Here is a 17,826-nt window from a genome sequence, read left to right as displayed (position 1 = left end):
CTGTACTTGCTCAAAAGCTCTTATCTAATGAGCACGAAAGAGCACAATTATTATTACCGCTGGATTACAATGAAATCTACAACAACTTATGGCACGATAGATAAAGCAAAACAACATACAGTGCAGAGGATAAAGGACAACTATGAATGTACAAACGAACAACAGGTACGCACGCACCTCATTGCGGGCGACCAGTGTGATGAACGCTCCTCGCTTGACACACTCGATGGCGATCGCCTTGCCAATGCCACTCGAACCTCCTGTGACCTGCAGATAAAAGATACCAGAACGGCATTCGGTGGAGAGCATACCACTGCCAGGCTGAACAGTTCGTTTTGTATCCCACCGATAGGCCGGATCGGGAGTCGGACCTGAACCAAAATCGAATCGGCTTGTTCTCGTCACGAAACCAACTCTTCCACCAAGTTTTGTTATACCTCGTCCACCACAACTTTTTGAAATAACAAGCTAAACATCGTTTTTGGCCCTATCACTCAATTGTGAAGAATCAGTTTAAAATTCCTATATCCAGATCTTCACCAAAATAGAATAGACTCATTGTCACACACACAACCAGTGCACCAAGTTTCGGCCGAATCCGTGTACAACTTTTGAGATATCCTGTTCACAGACAAACAGGGGTGAAAACATAACCTCCATCCACCTACGGTAGTGGAGGTAATAATAGGGCCAAAGATCACTTTCACGACTTTCTGGAAGACATTTCAATATGTGTGTGTGTGTGTGTGTGTGTGTGTGTGTGTGTGTGTGTGTGTGTGTGTGTGTGTGTGTGTGTGTGTGTGTGTGTGTGTGTGTTTTTTAAATTAACATGCATTTTTAAAATTTATTTATTTTTGTATACAAGATCGAGGCTCGTGAAAGAGCGAACATTAATCACACAGAAAGACAAACAGACACATAAAACAAATAACATCGGGAGCGGTAGACAAGATGGGGAGAGAGGGGGAAGGACACAAACAACATCTGAGAGCAGGGACCGAGAGACATGGAGACATCGAGAGATCTGTGGGAGGGAGAGGGCTTTGGGGGGGAGGCATGGGAAGGGGGGGGGGGTGGGAGAGGTATAAAACATATGGACACTGCCAGGACTTCCAGGAAAGAAGTTGGAATTTCAAACAAGGTGGATCTGGGGTGAATTAGCGGGGGTAGAAAATATCAAGGTTTTGGATGGGGGAAGATAAGAGATGGTGGTGAACAGCTGTTTTAAAGACCTGGAGGGAGGAGTGGGATTGAAGGGAGTGTGGGAGTTTGTTCCAGAGGCGGGAGAAAAGGGGAATGAAAGAGTGAAGGTGAGCAGAGAGCCGAGATTTCGGCAGTTTAACCATCAGAGGGTTGCTGGCAGATCTTGTGCGACCTGTAGGAATATTTGGGGGACAGAGCACAGAGAGAGCTGGGGGAGCAAGGCCGGAGAGGAGTCGGTAGAAGACAGAAAGACCACCTACCTGCCTGCGGTGAGTGAGTGAAAGGCCCTCAGAGATAGCTTCATCGCGGGAGATTCCAATGATTCTGAAAGCTTTGGATTCAACTATTTGTTGGATATTTTGCTTGTTGGATATTTGGATATTTGTTGTTGGATATTTGGATATTTGTTGTTGAAACAACTATTTGTTGGATATTTGGATATTTTGCTTGTAATAGCAGTAAAAGGAGTCTTGCAGCCACGAAAGTCATTTATGGGACGAACCCTAACCCTCCCTTTCACTTTCCACCACCGCTGCTGCTGCTTTCGAGAAAACTAAATAATTTGTTCACTTGCAACAACACAAACAGCAGTTAAGTGCTGAAGTGAGGTCAAGAGTACACGATTACCCCAAATATAAAGATAACATTTTACACTGCACCAAACCTTGGAGGTATCAGAACCTGGATTCCCAGAGCAGCAACGTACAAGGCTCGCTCAAAATTTAGGAAATGTACATTTATTTGGAAAAATGGTCTAGGCACATGTGTCGTCGTCCACGGATGGTAATGGTCATCCTCAAGTAGTTGAGGAAGTTGAGCCAAGTTGATGAAGACGGTGAGCCCGAGGTCTTTAACTGTATGTGGAGAGATCATCGCTCCATAGCATATTTAAAGAGGAGTTACACGAGAATATCCGGGATCTTGGAACAAGTCACGTGGTTGGAGGAAACATTAACCATTTCTTGAAAAGCTACAGATGGTCTACAATGCCGGTCTTGTGGTCTACAATCAAGTAGGGATCAGTGTACTTTTATATTAATTACAAGGACTTCAGTAGACAATAGCTAAGCACATATGATGGGATTTAGACCTGGGTTTCATTCATTAGGAGCAAATGCTGATGGGAACACAAACAGTATAACGCACTTCCGTTTTAAGTCACCCCACGCCCCTTTTGGGGGAGGGGCTTGTACATGTGGTAGGGTTTGTTTCTACAATTAGTGCCCCAATTTTTAATGGTACATAAGAGTTTTAGACACCAAGGAGAACTAAACCACTATTTACAATTTCCTTCATTTTATTATTCTGTGTGTACCCTGGATTAGAATAGGTACACCGTATCCCTGCGTGTCGTAAGAGACGACTAAGAGGGTTGGCATCAGGAAGGGCATCCGGCCATAAAAACATTGCCTCAAAAACAGAACCATGACAATTACAACTACATATGGGCAGGGTACAGCCCGAAGTGGACATCGGTTTCTGAGGTTTGGGACATGGAATGTAGGGACAATGACAGGGAGATCAGGAGAAGTGGTGGAAGTATTGGTCAGAAGAAGAGTGGACATATGTTGTGTGCAAGAGACGAGATGGAAGGGAAGTGGTGTGAGAATGGTGATGGGTAGGCAGGGACAGAAATACAAGTTTGTGTGGCAAGGGTGCCCAGAAGGCGTGAATGGCGTTGGTGTCCTGTTTTCTGAGGAGTTTGTAGACAGTGTGGTGAGTGTGACTAGAGTGAGTGACAGGTTGATGATGGTGAAAATGATGATTGGAAAGCTCTTGGTGAACTCATCTCGGGATATGCTCCGCAGGTTGGTCGGAGCGATGAAGAGAAGGACAAGTTCTGGTGTGCGATAGAGAAGCTGATGGAAAACGTGAAAGATGAGGAAGTTGTTGTGGTAGGAGACCTAAATGGACATGTGGGAAGGAGTATGGACGGTTTTGAGGGAGTTAATGGGGGTTACGGATATGGTGTGAGAAATGGAGAAGGTGAAAGGATTTTGGAGTTTGCTGATGGAGCCGATTTGTTGATTTGTAATACTCAGTCCCAGAAAGAGGATAATAAGCTTGTTACATACACGTCAGGTGGGTCGACGACAACCGTTGACTACCTGATGGTGCGTAGGCGAGATAGGGGGCACCTCCTAGACACAAAGGTGATCCCCAGGGAGGAGGCTGTTTCACAGCACCACTTGGTTGTCTGCGACATAAGGGTGAAAGGTGCGAGGAGAGCTCGGCGGGTGAAGTACCAACCGAGAATGAAGGTGTGGAGGTTGAAAGAGGTGACAGTAAGGGAGGCATTAAAAGAGAGGCTGAGTAGGGTAGAGGTTGATGTGGTTGAGGTTGAAAGTGGTTGGATGTCAATGAAAGCTAGTCTGTTGGGAGCCGTTGGTGAGGTATGTGGATGGACAAAAGGACCACCGAGGCACTCGGAAACATGGTGGTGGGATGATGAAGTTGGAAAGAGGATTGACGAGAAGAGGAAGAAGTTCAAGGAGTGGCAGAAGGCGAAGGGTACGGGAGCAGAAACAGCAGAGCATGAAAGTTATAAGGCAGCCAAGAAGGCTGCAAAGAAAGAGGTAGCAAAGGCACAGGAGGCATGTAGGAAAATGTTCGGAGAACGCTTGGATTCGGAAGAGGGTCAGAGAGCAGTATTCAGGATTGCAAAGCAGATAGCGAAAGAGAGGTGTGATGTGATGGGGGTGAATTGCTTGAAGGATGAAGTGGGACAAATCGTTGTGAACCCAGATGGAATTAAAGGAAGATGGAAAAAATATATGGAAATGCTGTTGAATACAGAGAATGAATGGGGTGGCAACATAGAGAGTAACCCAGTTTTAGGACCGGCAGAGAAGATAACTGAGAAGGAAGTTGAGGAAGCGATAAAAGCAATGAAGAGTAGAAAAGTGGGAGGGCCGACGGGAGTTGTGGGAGATATGTTGAAGGCAGCAGGAAGTTGGGGTGTGAAGAGAATGACAGAGATCTGTAATCTGGTGGTGAAAGAAGGCCGCATTCCAGTGGATTGGGAACTGAGTACCCTCGTCCCTCTATATAAGGGGAAGGTGACCCTCTAGAGCCGCGGTCGGGAACCTATGGCTCGCGAGCCATATATGGCTCTTCCGGTGACGGCATATGGCTCCCAGACAATTTTGAGTTGAAAAAAAAAAAAATCAGTTTGGAACTGATTTTAAAATACTTGTGATATTTCTTAATAATACTGTGTCATTTTAAAGTAAACAGAAATTAGTTTTGAAGATAAATTTCACGGGTCACGGGTCACCCGTGGGTCGGGTCGGGAACCAATGGCTCGCGAGCATGTCCGCGTCATTGTAAAGGTGAAGAAATCCATTTTATCAGATAGCCAACTAGTTTATCCGCTTCAACCCTTGTAACGGAAAAGATGGCGAAAAGAAAAAAAGACGATGATTACCGTGCATTCCAGGCTGCGTGGACAGAGGAATTTGCATTTGGTGAGAGAGCAGGATCTGCGGTATGTCTAATATGCAATGATAAAATTGCATCGATGAAACGGTCAAATATAAAGCGGCACTTCGATACGCACCATGCTTCATTTGCATCGAAATATCCAGCGGGGGACAGCAGGAAAAGGGCATGCGAGGAGCTACAGCGGAGAGTGCAGACGAGTCAGCAGCAACTACGTGTGTGGACCAAGCAAGGTGACGGGAATTCCGCTAGCTTTGCGGGTGCTTTGGCAATAGTAAGGAATGGAAAGGCATTCACAGATGGCGAGTATGCCAAAACATTCATGCTTGATGTGGCCAATGAACTGTTTGATGACTTCCCAAATAAAGACAAGATAATCAAACGAATAAAAGACATGCCCCTGTCAGCAAGAACTGTGCACGATCGTAGCATCATGATGGCAAATCAAGTCGAGGAAACACAAATTAAGGACATAAACGCCAGGACATACTTTTCTCTCGCGTTAGATGAGTCAACAGACGTTAGCCATCTATCTCAGTGCAGTATAATTGCCAGGTATGCTGCAGGTGACACACTGCGTGAGGAAAGCTTGGCTGTTTTGCCAATGAAAGGGACAACAAGAGGAGAGGATTTATTCACGTCTTTCATGGAGTTTGCTGAAGAAAAAAAACTACCGATGGATAAACTTATTTCTGTCTGTACTGATGGTGCATCCTGTATGTTGGGGAAGAACAAAGGATTTGTAGCGCTTCTCCGTGAACATGAAAAGAGAGCCATCCTAAGTTTTCATTGCATCCTGCACCAGGAGGTGCTTTGCGCTCAGACGTGTGGCCAGGAGCTTGGTGAGGTGATGTCGCTGGTCATTCGAGTGGTCAACTTTATTGTTGCCCGAGCTTTAAATGATCGCCAGTTTAAAGCTCTGTTAGAAGAAGTTGGGAATCATTATCCCGGTCTGCTTTTACACAGCAACGTGCGTTGGTTGTCAAGGGGGAAGGTGCTCAGCCGTTTTGCAGCTTGCCTGAGTGAAATCCGGACTTTTCTTGAAATGAAAGGCGTCAAGCATCCTGAGCTAGACAACACTGACTGGCTCCTGCAGTTTCACTATCTCGTGGACATAACTGGCCATCTGAACCAGCTCAATGTGAAAATGCAAGGTATTGGAAATACAATCTCATCCCTTCAACAAGCAGTGTTTGCATTTGAAAGCAAGCTGGAAGTCTTTCACAGGGACATTAAAACAGGTCGTCTTCTGCACTTTGAAAGACTGCAACAATTTAGAGATGCATGCTTAGCAAGTGACTCCACTCAACATCTGGATCTCCAGCAGCTAGCTGGCTTTACGTCCAATCTCCTGCAGTCATTCAAAGCACGTTTTGGAGAATTTCGTGCGCGCACTGGTCTTTTCAAGTTCATCACTCTTCCACATGAGTGTGCAGTGGACAAAATCGACCTGACATGCATCCCCGGGGTCTCTATCGGAGACTTTGAGCTGGAAGTTGCTGACCTGAAGGCATCAGACATGTGGATGAGTAAGTTCAAGTCACTTAATGGAGAGTTGGAAAGTCTTGCGCGACAGCGAGCAGAGCTGGCAAGGGAACACAAGTGGACAGAAATGAAAAATCTTCAACCTGAAGACCAGCTGATTCTTAAAACTTGGAACGAGCTTCCTGTGACATACCACACAATGCAGCGTGTGAGTATTGCCGTATTGACCATGTTTGGCTCTACATATGCATGTGAGCAGTCATTCTCGCATATGAGGAACATTAAGACCAACCTACGCTCACGTTTAACTGATGGAAGCCTCAACGCCTGCATGAAGCTCAACCTCACCACGTATGAACCAGACTACAAGGCCATCAGCAAAACCATGCAGCACCAGAAGTCGCATTAAAAGTAAGACATATTTAATTTATTATACGTTAAAAATACTATATGGCTCTCAATGAAATATATTTAGAAATATTTGGCTTTTATGGCTCTCCCAGTCAAAAAGGTTCCTGACCCCTGCTCTAGAGTGTGGCTCGTACCGAGCGATAAAGCTATTGGAGCATGGAATGAAGGTATTGGAAAGGGTGTTGGAGAGGAGGATAAGGAAGCAGGTGAAGATCGACGAAATGCAGTTTGGATTTATGCCAGGAAAAGGAACGACAGACGCGCTTTTTATTGTGAGGCAGTTGCAGGAGAAGTACATGGAGAAGAGGAAGAAGTTGTTTCTTGGGTTTGTTGATCTGGAGAAGGCATTCGATAGGGTTCCACGCAAAGTATTGACATGGGCAATGAGGAAGTTATGAGTGGAGGAACGGTTGATCAGAGTGGTGATGGCGATGTACAAAAGAGCGCGCACAGCTGTAAGGACGAAGGACGGGAACAGTGGTGAGTTTGAGGAGAAGGTGGGAGTGCATCAGGGGTCGGTATTAAGTCCACTACTATTTGTAGCTGTGATGGAGGTGCTGGCTCAGAACGTAAAGGAGGGTTTACCGTGGGAGTTGTTGTATGCAGATGATCTGGTGTTGATTGCGGAAAATATGGATGGACTGAAGGAAAAGATGAACAAGTGGAAGGAATGTATGGAGACAAAAGGTCTGAAGGTGAATATCGGAAAGACGAAAGTGATGGCAAGTGGTAAAGCATGTGGTGAGGTGGGAAGAACTGGGAAGTGGCCATGTGCTGTGTGCAGGAAGGGTGTCGGAGTGAACTCCATTCAATGTACAATGTGCGCTGAGTGGGTTCATCAAAAATGTAGTGGTCTGAGAGGGTCATTTACCAGTGTGGCAGCTACATTCAAATGAAAGGTGTGCACAGAGGGAGCTGCCGATGGAGGAAATGTTGAGTTGGATCTTGGAGACGGCGTGAAGCTGGAAGGTGTGAAAACATTTTGCTACCTCGGAGACATGCCGAATTTACAAAGCCGAATGCCTCAACTCTGTGTTTGCCTCAAAATCTTTAGTCCCAAACCCATCTCTCTCTGTTCCCACCTTTCCCAGTCGAACCCAACTGCTCCTGGACTCTGTGTCCTTCTCTCCTGACAAGGTGGAGGAGTTTTTGTCTAACCTCGACTCTGATTCTGCAACTGGACCAGACGGCATCAGCCCACGGGTCCTAAAATCCTGCTCTGCCACTCTATCTCACCCTCTCTCTGTTCTCTTCACCCTATCTTTTGCTCAAGGTCATCTGCCAGCATCCTGGAAATCAGCAAACATTACCGCTTTACACAAAAAAGGTGCAAAAACAGATCCTTTTAACTACAGACCAATCAGCCTGCTCCCAATTATCAGCAAAGTCATGGAATCCATCATTGCTTCGGATATGAAGTCTTTCCTCTTCTCCAATGGCTTGATCTCTGATCATCAATTTGGATTCAGACCAGGTCACTCTACTCTGGACATGCTGCTTCTCCTGTCTCAACAATGGATGGAGGTCCTCAATGCCAAACAGGAAATTAGAGCTGTCTCCCTCGACATATCACGTGCCTTCGATACGGTCTGGCACCCAGCTCTGCTCACCAAACTCTACTCCTATGGTATCCATGGAAATCTCCATGCATGGCTTGCGGACTTCCTCTCTGGTCGTAGTCAACGTGTGGCCCTGAATGGATTTCTCTCATCTCCCCTTCCTGTTCAGGCTGGAGTTCCCCAAGGCAGTGTGCTGGGCCCTGTGCTTTTTCTGGTCTTTATCAATGATCTCTCCGACTCTCTGGAAAATCCTCTCTATCTCTTTGCTGATGACTCCACTCTCTGCCGCTACATTCCTCTTCCCTCAGATCGGCAGTCTGCAGCCTCCTCACTCTCTGAAGACCTGGACAAAATCACAGACTGGTCAAACAAGTGGAACATGTCTTTCAATCCTGACAAATCTCACACTCTTACTATGTCTCTCCGAAAAGATCGACTGGACAACCCTCCCATCTACTTTCTCAACAATCCTCTCCAAGAAGTTCTGTCGCTCAAGCTTTTGGGTCTCGCTATCTGCCATGATCTTTCTTGGGAAAACCACATTTCCAAGCTGGCCTGCAAAGCCAGTCGCCGACTGGGCATCCTCCGTCGTGCGAAGTCCTTCCTAGGCACACCTGAGCTCCTCACCACATACAAGGCTTTCATCCGCAGCTCAATGGAATACTGTTCTCACCTATGGGCTGGTGCTCCTGCCTCACACCTAGCTCGGCTTCACGCTGTTGAAACCAAAGCTTTCAGAATCATTGGAATCTCCCGCGATGAAGCTATCTCTGAGGGCCTTTCACTCACTCACCGCAGGCAGGTAGGTGGTCTTTCTGTCTTCTACCGACTCCTCTCCGGCCTTGCTCCCCCAGCTCTCTCTGTGCTCTGTCCCCCAAATATTCCTACAGGTCGCACAAGATCTGCCAGCAAGCCTCTGATGGTTAAACTGCCAAAATCTCGACTCTCTGCTCACCTTCACTCCTTCATTCCTCTTTTCTCCCGCCTCTGGAACAAACTCCCACACTCCATTCAATCCCACTCCTCCCTCCAGGTCTTTAAAACAGCTGTTCACCACCATCTCTTATCTTCCCCCATCCAAAACCTTGATCTTTTCTAACCCCGCTAATTCACCCCAGATCCACCTTGTTTGAAATTCCAACTTCTTTCCTGGAAGTCCTGGCAGTGTCCATATGTTTTATACCTCTCCCACCGCCCCCTTCCCATACCCCCCCTCCCCCAAAGCCCTCGCCCTCTCTCAGATCTCTCGATGTCTCCATGTCTCTCGGTCCCTGCTCTCAAATGTTGTGTTTGTGTCCTTCCCCCTCTCTCCCCATCTTGTCTACCGCTCCTGATGTTATATGTTTTATGTGTCGGTTTGTCTTTCTGTGTGATTAATGTTCGCTCTTTCACGAGCCTCGATCTTGTATACAAAAAAAAAAAAAAAAAAAAAAGACATGCTGAATGGAGAAGGTGGATCAGGCTCGGCAACGGTTGCTCGAGTGAGATGTGCATGGAAGAAGTTTCGGGAACTGAGTGGCGTGCTGATGAGGAGGGGAGTGTCGTTGAAGCTGAAGGGAAAGGTGTATGCTGCATGTGTGAGAAGTGTTATGATTTCTGGGAGCGAGACATGGGTAATGAACGTAGAGCAGCAACGAAGGCTGGAAAGGGTGGAAATGCGAATGGTTCGATGGATGTGCAGAGTATCGTTGAGAGAGAGGAAGACAAATGATGAATTGCGAAAAATGATGGGAATAGAGCCTGTGATTGATGCTGTGAAGAGGAACAGGTTGAGATGGTTTGGGCATGTGTTGAGGAAGGATGAAAGTGACTGGTTGAGAAGAGTGATGGAAATGAATGTCGAAGGAAGTAGAGGACGGGGAAGACCGAGAAAGACTTGGCTAAAGATGGTGGAAGAAGAAATGCGGGCAAGGGGGTTAACAAGGAGAGATGCAGAAAATAGGGCAAAATGGAGAAGATCGTCACGGGGACCGCAAGGCTAACCCCCGCTCTAGCAGGGAAAATGGCCTTAAAATGCATGTTGTTGTTGTTGTTATTGTTATTCTGCCAATGTCCGAGCTGCATCTTGGATCGGGCTACGACTTTTGGAATTAAATTTCGCATCAATAACGGAAGAAAAAAAAATTGTAGGGGGCTGACAGAATTGTTTTGACCTTGACATAATTAAGGTCATGACGTCATGAGACATTTTAACATTTTTCACAAAAACCCAACTAAGTTTTGTCCATTCAGAACGAAAATGCCCTCCCTAGGTAGACTTGAACAAGGTGCATTTGCACTTCATTTACATCATACCCTCCGAGTTAACGGTCAAGATCAAATGGAGATCTGAAAAAAATAACACGTTTTTATGCCTCCGCCGACAAAGTCCCGGAGGCATTACGTTTTCAGGTTGTCCGTGATAGGTTTTCATTACCACAATAACTTGAGAACGGCTGAAGGGATCCTCATCAAACTTGGTGCCGGTATGTACAACGAGGTAAAGATGAACTGATTAGGGTTCGAGGTCATTGGGTCAAAGGTCATGTCAAGTAAATATGTTTCCGCTCCAACTTATGAACCCGTGATGGGATTTTGAACAAACTTGGTATCGGTATACATGATGCAAAGATCAACTGATTAGATTTTGGATTGAAGAGGTCAAAGGTCAGAGGTCATGTCAGGTAAAAATGTGATAACTTGTGAACAGCTCAAGGGATTTAAATTAAAACATGGTACAGGTGTGTATAATGATGTAAACATGAACCAATTCAATTTTTGGGTCAAGAGTTCAAAGGTCAGAAGTCATCTCAGGTAAAAATGTGATAACTTGAGAACAGCTGAATGGATTTACATCAAACTTGGTACAGTATTATAATGATGTAATAATGTGGGTGGAGGCATATCAGTCGACGTCGTGACATTGAAGAGTGTCGTTCTAGTTTGATCATAATTTAAATTACTTTCCTCAAATTTTCATGATGTTGAGTTTTATGGATAGATTGTAGATGGGAACACATTTTCTTAATTTACACTCTGTCACTAAATGTTAAAGGTCAAGGTCATATGGCGGTTCAAAAAACAATATGGCCATCATTGTATCGTGGGCATCAGGGTAGGCTTACCTTTGGCGCAGATATCGAGTTATTTGTGAAATTCCACAATTCCTTTCACCTTTTCCATCCACACCTACAATATTTATGTACGAATATGTTTAAATTCAAGAACAAGACCAACACCACAACCTACCTACCCACCAATATGGTTCTGAAGACCAAAACACAAACACCAACAACCTCTCTAAACCCCCACCCTTCCCCACCTATCGGTCGGGTGCTGCTGTAGCACTGTGCCCCATTACTGCCACCCTATCGGTCGGGTGCTGCAATAGCACTGTGCCCCATCACACCCACCTATTGGTCTGGTGCTGCGATAGCACTGTGCCCCATTACCCCCACCCATCGGTCAGGTGCTGCTATAGCACTGCGCCCCATTACCCCCATCCTTCCCCACCTGTCGGTCGGGTGCTGCTATAGCACTGTGCCCCATTACCCCCATCCTTCCCCACCTATCGGTCTGGTGCTGCTATAGCACTGTGCCCCATTACCCCCACCGATCGGTCTGGTGCCGCTATAGCATTGTGCCCCATTACCCCCACCTATCGGTCTGGTGCTGCTATAGCACTGTGCCCAATTATCACCACCTATCGGTCTGGTGCTGCTATAGCACTGTGCCCAATTACCACCACCTATCGGTCTGGTGCTGCTATAGCACTGTTCCCATTACCCCCACCTTTCCCCACCTATCGGTCTGGTGCTGCTATAGCACTGTGCCCCATTACCCCCACCCTTCCCCACCTATCGGTCTGGTGCTGCTATAGCACTGTGCCCCATTACCCCCACCTATCGGTCTGGTGCCGCTATAGCATTGTGCCCCATTACCCCCACCTATCGGTCTGGTGCTGCTATAGCACTGTGCCCAATTACCACCACCTATCAGTCTGGTGCTGCTATAGCACTGTGCCCAATTACCACCACCTATCGGTCTGGTGCTGCTATAGCACTGTGCCCCATTACCCCCACCTATCGGTCTGGTGCTGCTATAGCACTGTGCCCCCATTACCCCCACCTTTCCGTCTGGTGCTGCTATAGCACTGTGCCCCATTACCCCCCACCTATCGGTCTGGTGCTGCTATAGCACTGTGCCCAATTACCCCCACCTTTCCCCACCTTTCCCCACCTATCGGTCTGGTGTTGCCATAGCACTGTGCCCCATTACCCCCATCCTTCCCCACCTATCGCATCGGTCTGGTGTTGCCATAGCACTGTGCTTGGACCCAAACCCCATTGGCATTATTCCCATTCCCAGCCCCCCTCACCCCCCTTCCCCCAAAATATTAGTGCTAACACCAAGCTCACCCACACCTTGTTTATTTTTATTTATTTTGCTTGTTTTAGCTGAAATCCGGATATTTTGTCAAAAACCAACAGCAGCGATAAAAATCCTCACAGGACACATGACCGGGTCGGGATAATCACACGGGAACGTCAAAATAATTCCCAAACCTTCCCGTACACAACATGTCATATGGAACCGCACTAACCACGACGTGTGCACCGTTGAGTGAAACAGGTCGAGGAGGCAGACGCGGTGAAAGCACGTACAGAAAAATGAGAAACACGAACAGAGTCGCGCAAAGCAGCAGCAACATGGCGAAGATTACCTCAGAACCTCCTGTTTGTTTTACCTACTAAGAGTAAGAGTAAGAGTAAGAGTAAGATTGAGCGCCAGATCACTCAAACACGTTACAATTACATGAACGATTCATGAAATGCACAGGAGATAAAAGATGGATTTTATTCCTTCTGGAAATGTAACATTTCAGGACACTGAAGGTACAATGAGAACGATAAAATAAAGGATAAATGCACTTTACCCGAGAAATGAAGATGCATAATTGCACAAGGCTCCAGCACTTACTACACCGCCATGGCCAAACAAACCGCGTTAATAAACGAAGCTCATTGTAAACGACGGGATGAATGAGGGACATCGGTTCCTTAACAGGTGGAGGTTCGGGGCCTGAAATGCGAGGAATATTCCATGAGGATGATGCTGTTTCCCAAGTTTATTAACCAGAAACGGATATTTTGCTCTGCTTTGTGTTAAATGTGAAATTCCAAAGGGAACTCGCAGAGCGCATACCTACACTAGGTAGGTCCACTACTACTAGGTAGAACTAGGTAGGTAGAACATTTCATGTTTTGTATCCACTGATCGGCCGGATCTGGATTCTCACCTGAACCGCTTCCCTTTTATTTGGGATGGTTTCTCTGTATCAAGGTAAGCGCAAAGCGCTCCTCCCTTTATATGAGTCGGTTTCTCTGTATCAAGGTAAGCGCAAAGCGCTCCTCCCTTTATATGGGACGGCTTCTCTGTATCAAGGTAAGCGCAAAGCGCCCCTCCCTTTATATGGGACGGCTTCTCTGTATCAAGGTAAGCGCAAAGCGCTCCTCCCTTTATATGAGACGGTTTCTCTGTATCAAGGTAAGCGCAAAGCGCTCCTCCCTTTATATAGGACGGCTTCTCTGTATCAAGGTAAGCGCAAAGCGCTCCTCCCTTTATATGGGACGGCTTCTCTGTATCAAGGTAAGCGCAAAGCGCCCCTCCTTTTATATTGGACGGTTTCTCTGTATCAAGGTAAGCGCAAAGCGCTCCTCCCTTTATATGGGACGGCTTCTCTGTATCAAGGTAAGCGCAAAGCGCTCCTCCCTTTATATGGGACGGCTTCTCTGTATCAAGGTAAGCGCAAAGCACCCCTCCCTTTATAGAGGACGGCTTCTCTGTATCAAGGTAAGCGCAAAGCGCCCCTCCCTTTATATTGGACGGTTTCTCTGTATCAAGGTAAGCGCAAAGCGTGCCTCCCTTTTTATGGGACGGCTTCTCTGTATCAAGGTAAGCGCAAAGCGCTCCTCCCTTTATATGGGACGGCTTCTCTGAATCAAGGTAAGCGCAAAGCGCCCCTCCCTTTATATGAGACGGTTTCTCTGTATCAAGGTAAGCGCAAAGCGCCCCTCCCTTTATATGAGACGGTTTCTCTGTATCAAGGTAAGCGCAAAGCGCTCCTCCCTTTATATGGGACGGCTTCTCTCTATCAAGGTACGCTCTCCCTCTATATGGGGTGGCTTCTCCGTATCAAGGTAAGCGCAAAGCGCCCCTCCCTTTAAATGGGACGGTTTCTCTTTATCAAGGTAAGCGCAAAGCACCCCTCCCTTTATATGAGACTGTTTCTCTGTATCAAGGTAAGCACAAAGCGCCCCTCCCTTTATTTGAGACGGTTTCTCTGTATCAAGGTAAGCGCAATGCGCCCCTCCCTTTAAATGGGACGGTTTCTCTTTATCAAGGTAAGCGCAAAGCGCTCCTCCCTTTATTTGAGACGGTTTCTCTGTATCAAGGTAAGCGCAAAGCGCTCCTCCCTCTATGTGGGACGGCTTCTCTGTATCAAGGTAAGCGCAAGGCGCCCCTCCCTTTATATGGGACGGCTTCTCTGTATCAAGGTAAGCGCAAAGCGCCCCTCCCTTTATATGGGACGGTTTCTCTGTATCAAGGTAAGCGCAAAGCGCCCCGCCCTTTATATGGGACGGTTTCTCTTTATCAAGGTAAGCGCAAAGCGCCCCTCCCTTTAAATGGGACGGCTTCTCTGTATCAAGGTAAGCGCAAAGCGCCCCTCCCTTTATATGGGACAGCTTCTCCGTATCACGATAAGCGCGAAGCGCTCCTCCCTTTATATGGGACGGTTTCTCTGTATCAAGGTAATCGCAAAGCGCCCCTCCCTTTATTTGGGACGGCTTCTCTGTATCAAGGTAAGCGCAAAGCGCCCCTCCCTTTATATGGGACGGTTTCTCTGTATCAAGGTAAGCGCAAAGCACCCCTCCCTTTATATGTGACGGCTTCTCTGTATCAAGGTAAGCGCAAAGCGCCCCTCCCTTTATTTGGGACGGCTTCTCTGTATCAAGGAAAGCGCAAATCACCCTTCCCTTTATATGCGACGGTTTCTCTGTATCAAGGTAAGCGCAAAGCACCCCTCCCTTTATATGGGACGGCTTCTCTGTATCAAGGTGACCGCAAAGCGCCCCTCCCTTTATATGGGACGGTTTCTCTGTATCAAGGTAAGCGCAAAGCGCCCCTCCCTTTATATGGGACGGCTTCTCTGTATCAAGGTAAGCGCGAAGCGCCCCTCCCTTTATATGGGACGGTTTCTCTGTATCAAGGTAAGCGCAAAGGACCCCTCCCTTTATATGGGACGGCTTCTCTGTATCAATGTAAGCGCAAAGCGCTCCTCCCTTTATATGGGACGGCGTCTCTGTATCAAGGTAAGCACAAAGCACTCCTCCCTTTATATGGGACGGCTTCTCTGTATCAAGGTAAGCGAAAAGCGCCCCTCCCTTTATATGGGACGGTTTCTCTGTATCAAGGTAAGCGCAAAGTGCCCCTTCCTTCATATGGGACGGTTTCTCTGTATCAAGGTAAGCGCAAAGTGCCCCTTCCTTCATATGGGATGGTTTCTCTGTATCAAGGTAAGCGCAAAGCACCCCTTCCTTCATATGGGACGGTTTCTCTGTATCAAGGTAAGCGCAAAGTGCCCCTTCCTTAATATGGGACGGTTTGTCTGTGTCAAAGTAAGCGCAAAGCGCCCCCCCCCCCTTCATATGGGATGCCTTCTCTGTATCAAGGTACGCACAAGCGCCCATTGCTTTATATGAGACGGTTTCTCTGGATCAAGGTAAGCGCAAAGTGCCCCTCCCTTTATATGGGACGATTTCTCTGTATTGAGGTAAGTGCAAAGCGCCCCTCCCTTTATATGGGACGGTATCTCTGTATCAAGGCATGCGCAAAGTGCCCCTTCCTTTATATAGGACGGTTTCTGTGTATCAAGGTAAGTGCAAAGTGCCCCTCCCTTTATTTGGGACGGTTTCTCTGTATCAAGGTACGCGCAAAGTGCCCCTTCCTTTATATGGGATGGTTTCTCTGTATCAAGGTATGCGCAAAGTTTCCCTCCCTTTACATGGGACGGTTTCTCTGTATCAAGGCACGCACAAAGTGCCCCTCCCTTTATATGGGATGGTTTCTCTGTATCAAGGGAAACGCAAAGTGCCCCTTCCTTTATATGGGACGGTTTCTCTGTATCAAGGTAAGCGTAAAGCACCCCTCCCTTTATATGGGACGGTCTCTCTGTATCAAGGTAAGCACAAAGCGCCCCTCCCTTTATATGGGACGGTTTCTCTGTATCAAGGTAAGCGCAAAGTGCCCCTTCCTTTATGTGGGACAGTTTCTCTGTATCAAGGTAAGCGCACAGTGCGTTTTTTTTTTTTTTTTTCTTTTTGTATACAAGATCGAGGCTCGTGAAAGAGCTAACATTAATCACACAAAAAGTCAAACCGACACACAAAACACAAAAAACAAGGGGAGCGGCAGACAAGATGGGGAGAGAGGGGGAAGGACACAAACACAACATTTGAGAGCAGGGACATCGGGAGGACTTGGGGGAGGTGGGAGAGGTATAAAACATATGAACACTGCAAGGACTCTGGGGTGAATTAGCGGGAGTAGAAAAGATCAACGTTTTGGATGGGGGAAGATAAGAGATGGTGGTGAACAACTGTTTTAAATAATAATAATAATAATAATAATAATTCATTTATTTTGTATAGCGCTTTTCCAGAAGCCCAAAGGCGCTTTGACAGAGTGGAAAACATAATGCATAACAATACATGAAAACAACAATTGCAAAAAGACAAGAATCAAGAAAACAAACAGCAGCGATATACGGCATATATATAAGACAAGAATCAAAAAGACAAGACAAGAATCAATAGGGAAATATTTAAAGCAAAAGGAGGGAGAAGGAGAAGAGATAGTCAGGGGTTAAATGCTGTGGGTTGAATGTTGAATGCAGCGTTGAACAGGTGGGTCTTTAGTGATGTTTTGAATGTGGTGAGTGAGGAGGAGTCTCTGATGGTGTGAGGTAGTGAGTTCCAGAGGGTGGGAGCAGCGATGGAGAAGGCCCTGTCCCCCCAGGATCTGAATTTGGTCCGGATGGAGGGGGTCAGGAGGTTGGTACCAGCAGAGCGGAGGTTGCGGGTGGGAGTGTGTCTGGAGAGGAGGTCAGCCAGGTAGGATGGGGCCAGGTTATGGAGGGCTTTGTATGTCAAGAGGAGGATTTTGTACTGGATTCTCTGGGGGATGGGGAGCCAGTGAAGCTTGTAAAGGACGGGGGTGATGTGGTCACGGGTCCGGGAATGAGTGAGTAGACGGGCAGCGGAGTTCTGAATGTATTGGAGTTTATTGGTGATTTTTGAGGGTGAACCATAGAGGAGGCTATTGCAGTAGTCCAGACGGGAGGTGATGAAGGCGTGGATGAGGGTTTCTGCAGCCGTGGAGGAGAGGGATGAGCGGAGACGGGCAATGTTTTTCAGGTGAAAGAAGGCTGACTTTGTGATCTGTTTAGTGTATTTGTCGAAGGAAAGGGTTTGGTCAAAGATGACGCCAAGATTCCGGATGTGAGGGGAGGTGGATACTGGGATACCGTCGATGTTGAGGGCAAAGTTATGGGTGGATTTTGTGAGCGTTTTTGGGCCAATGATGATTATTTCAGATTTATCACAGTTAAGCTTGAGGAAGTTGATTTGAAGCCAGGATTTTATTTCAGTGATGCAGTTTGTCAGGATAGAGTGGGTGTCGGTGGAGA

General features: G+C 47.0%; 1 protein-coding gene across 2 annotated transcripts in view; it reads right to left on the bottom strand.

Annotated features, from left to right (window-relative positions):
- Window positions 1–12,913, bottom strand: part of KDSR (3-ketodihydrosphingosine reductase) — a 72,529-nt gene extending 59,616 nt beyond the window's left edge. Inside the window, exons 1-2 of one of the 2 annotated variants that reach the window (XM_068107483.2) lie at window positions 12,682–12,913; window positions 178–267 (exon numbers count right to left, since the gene is read on the bottom strand). In XM_068107483.2, the coding sequence (XP_067963584.1) occupies window positions 178–267; window positions 12,682–12,789 (198 nt within the window). In that variant the 5' untranslated portion in view covers window positions 12,790–12,913. The remainder of the gene's footprint in view (window positions 1–177; window positions 268–12,681) is intronic. The other variant, XM_078771412.1, reaches the window with a different exon arrangement.
- Window positions 12,914–17,826: the final 4,913 nt, after the last annotated feature.

The sequence above is a fragment of the Myxine glutinosa genome, chromosome 2 (genome assembly GCF_964187855.1).
Source record: "Myxine glutinosa chromosome 2, kmMyxGlut1.1, whole genome shotgun sequence".
Classification (NCBI taxonomy): Eukaryota; Metazoa; Chordata; class Myxini; order Myxiniformes; family Myxinidae; genus Myxine; species Myxine glutinosa.
Note: the sequence above shows the minus strand (reverse complement) of the source record. Positions and strands in the feature narration are given on the sequence as shown.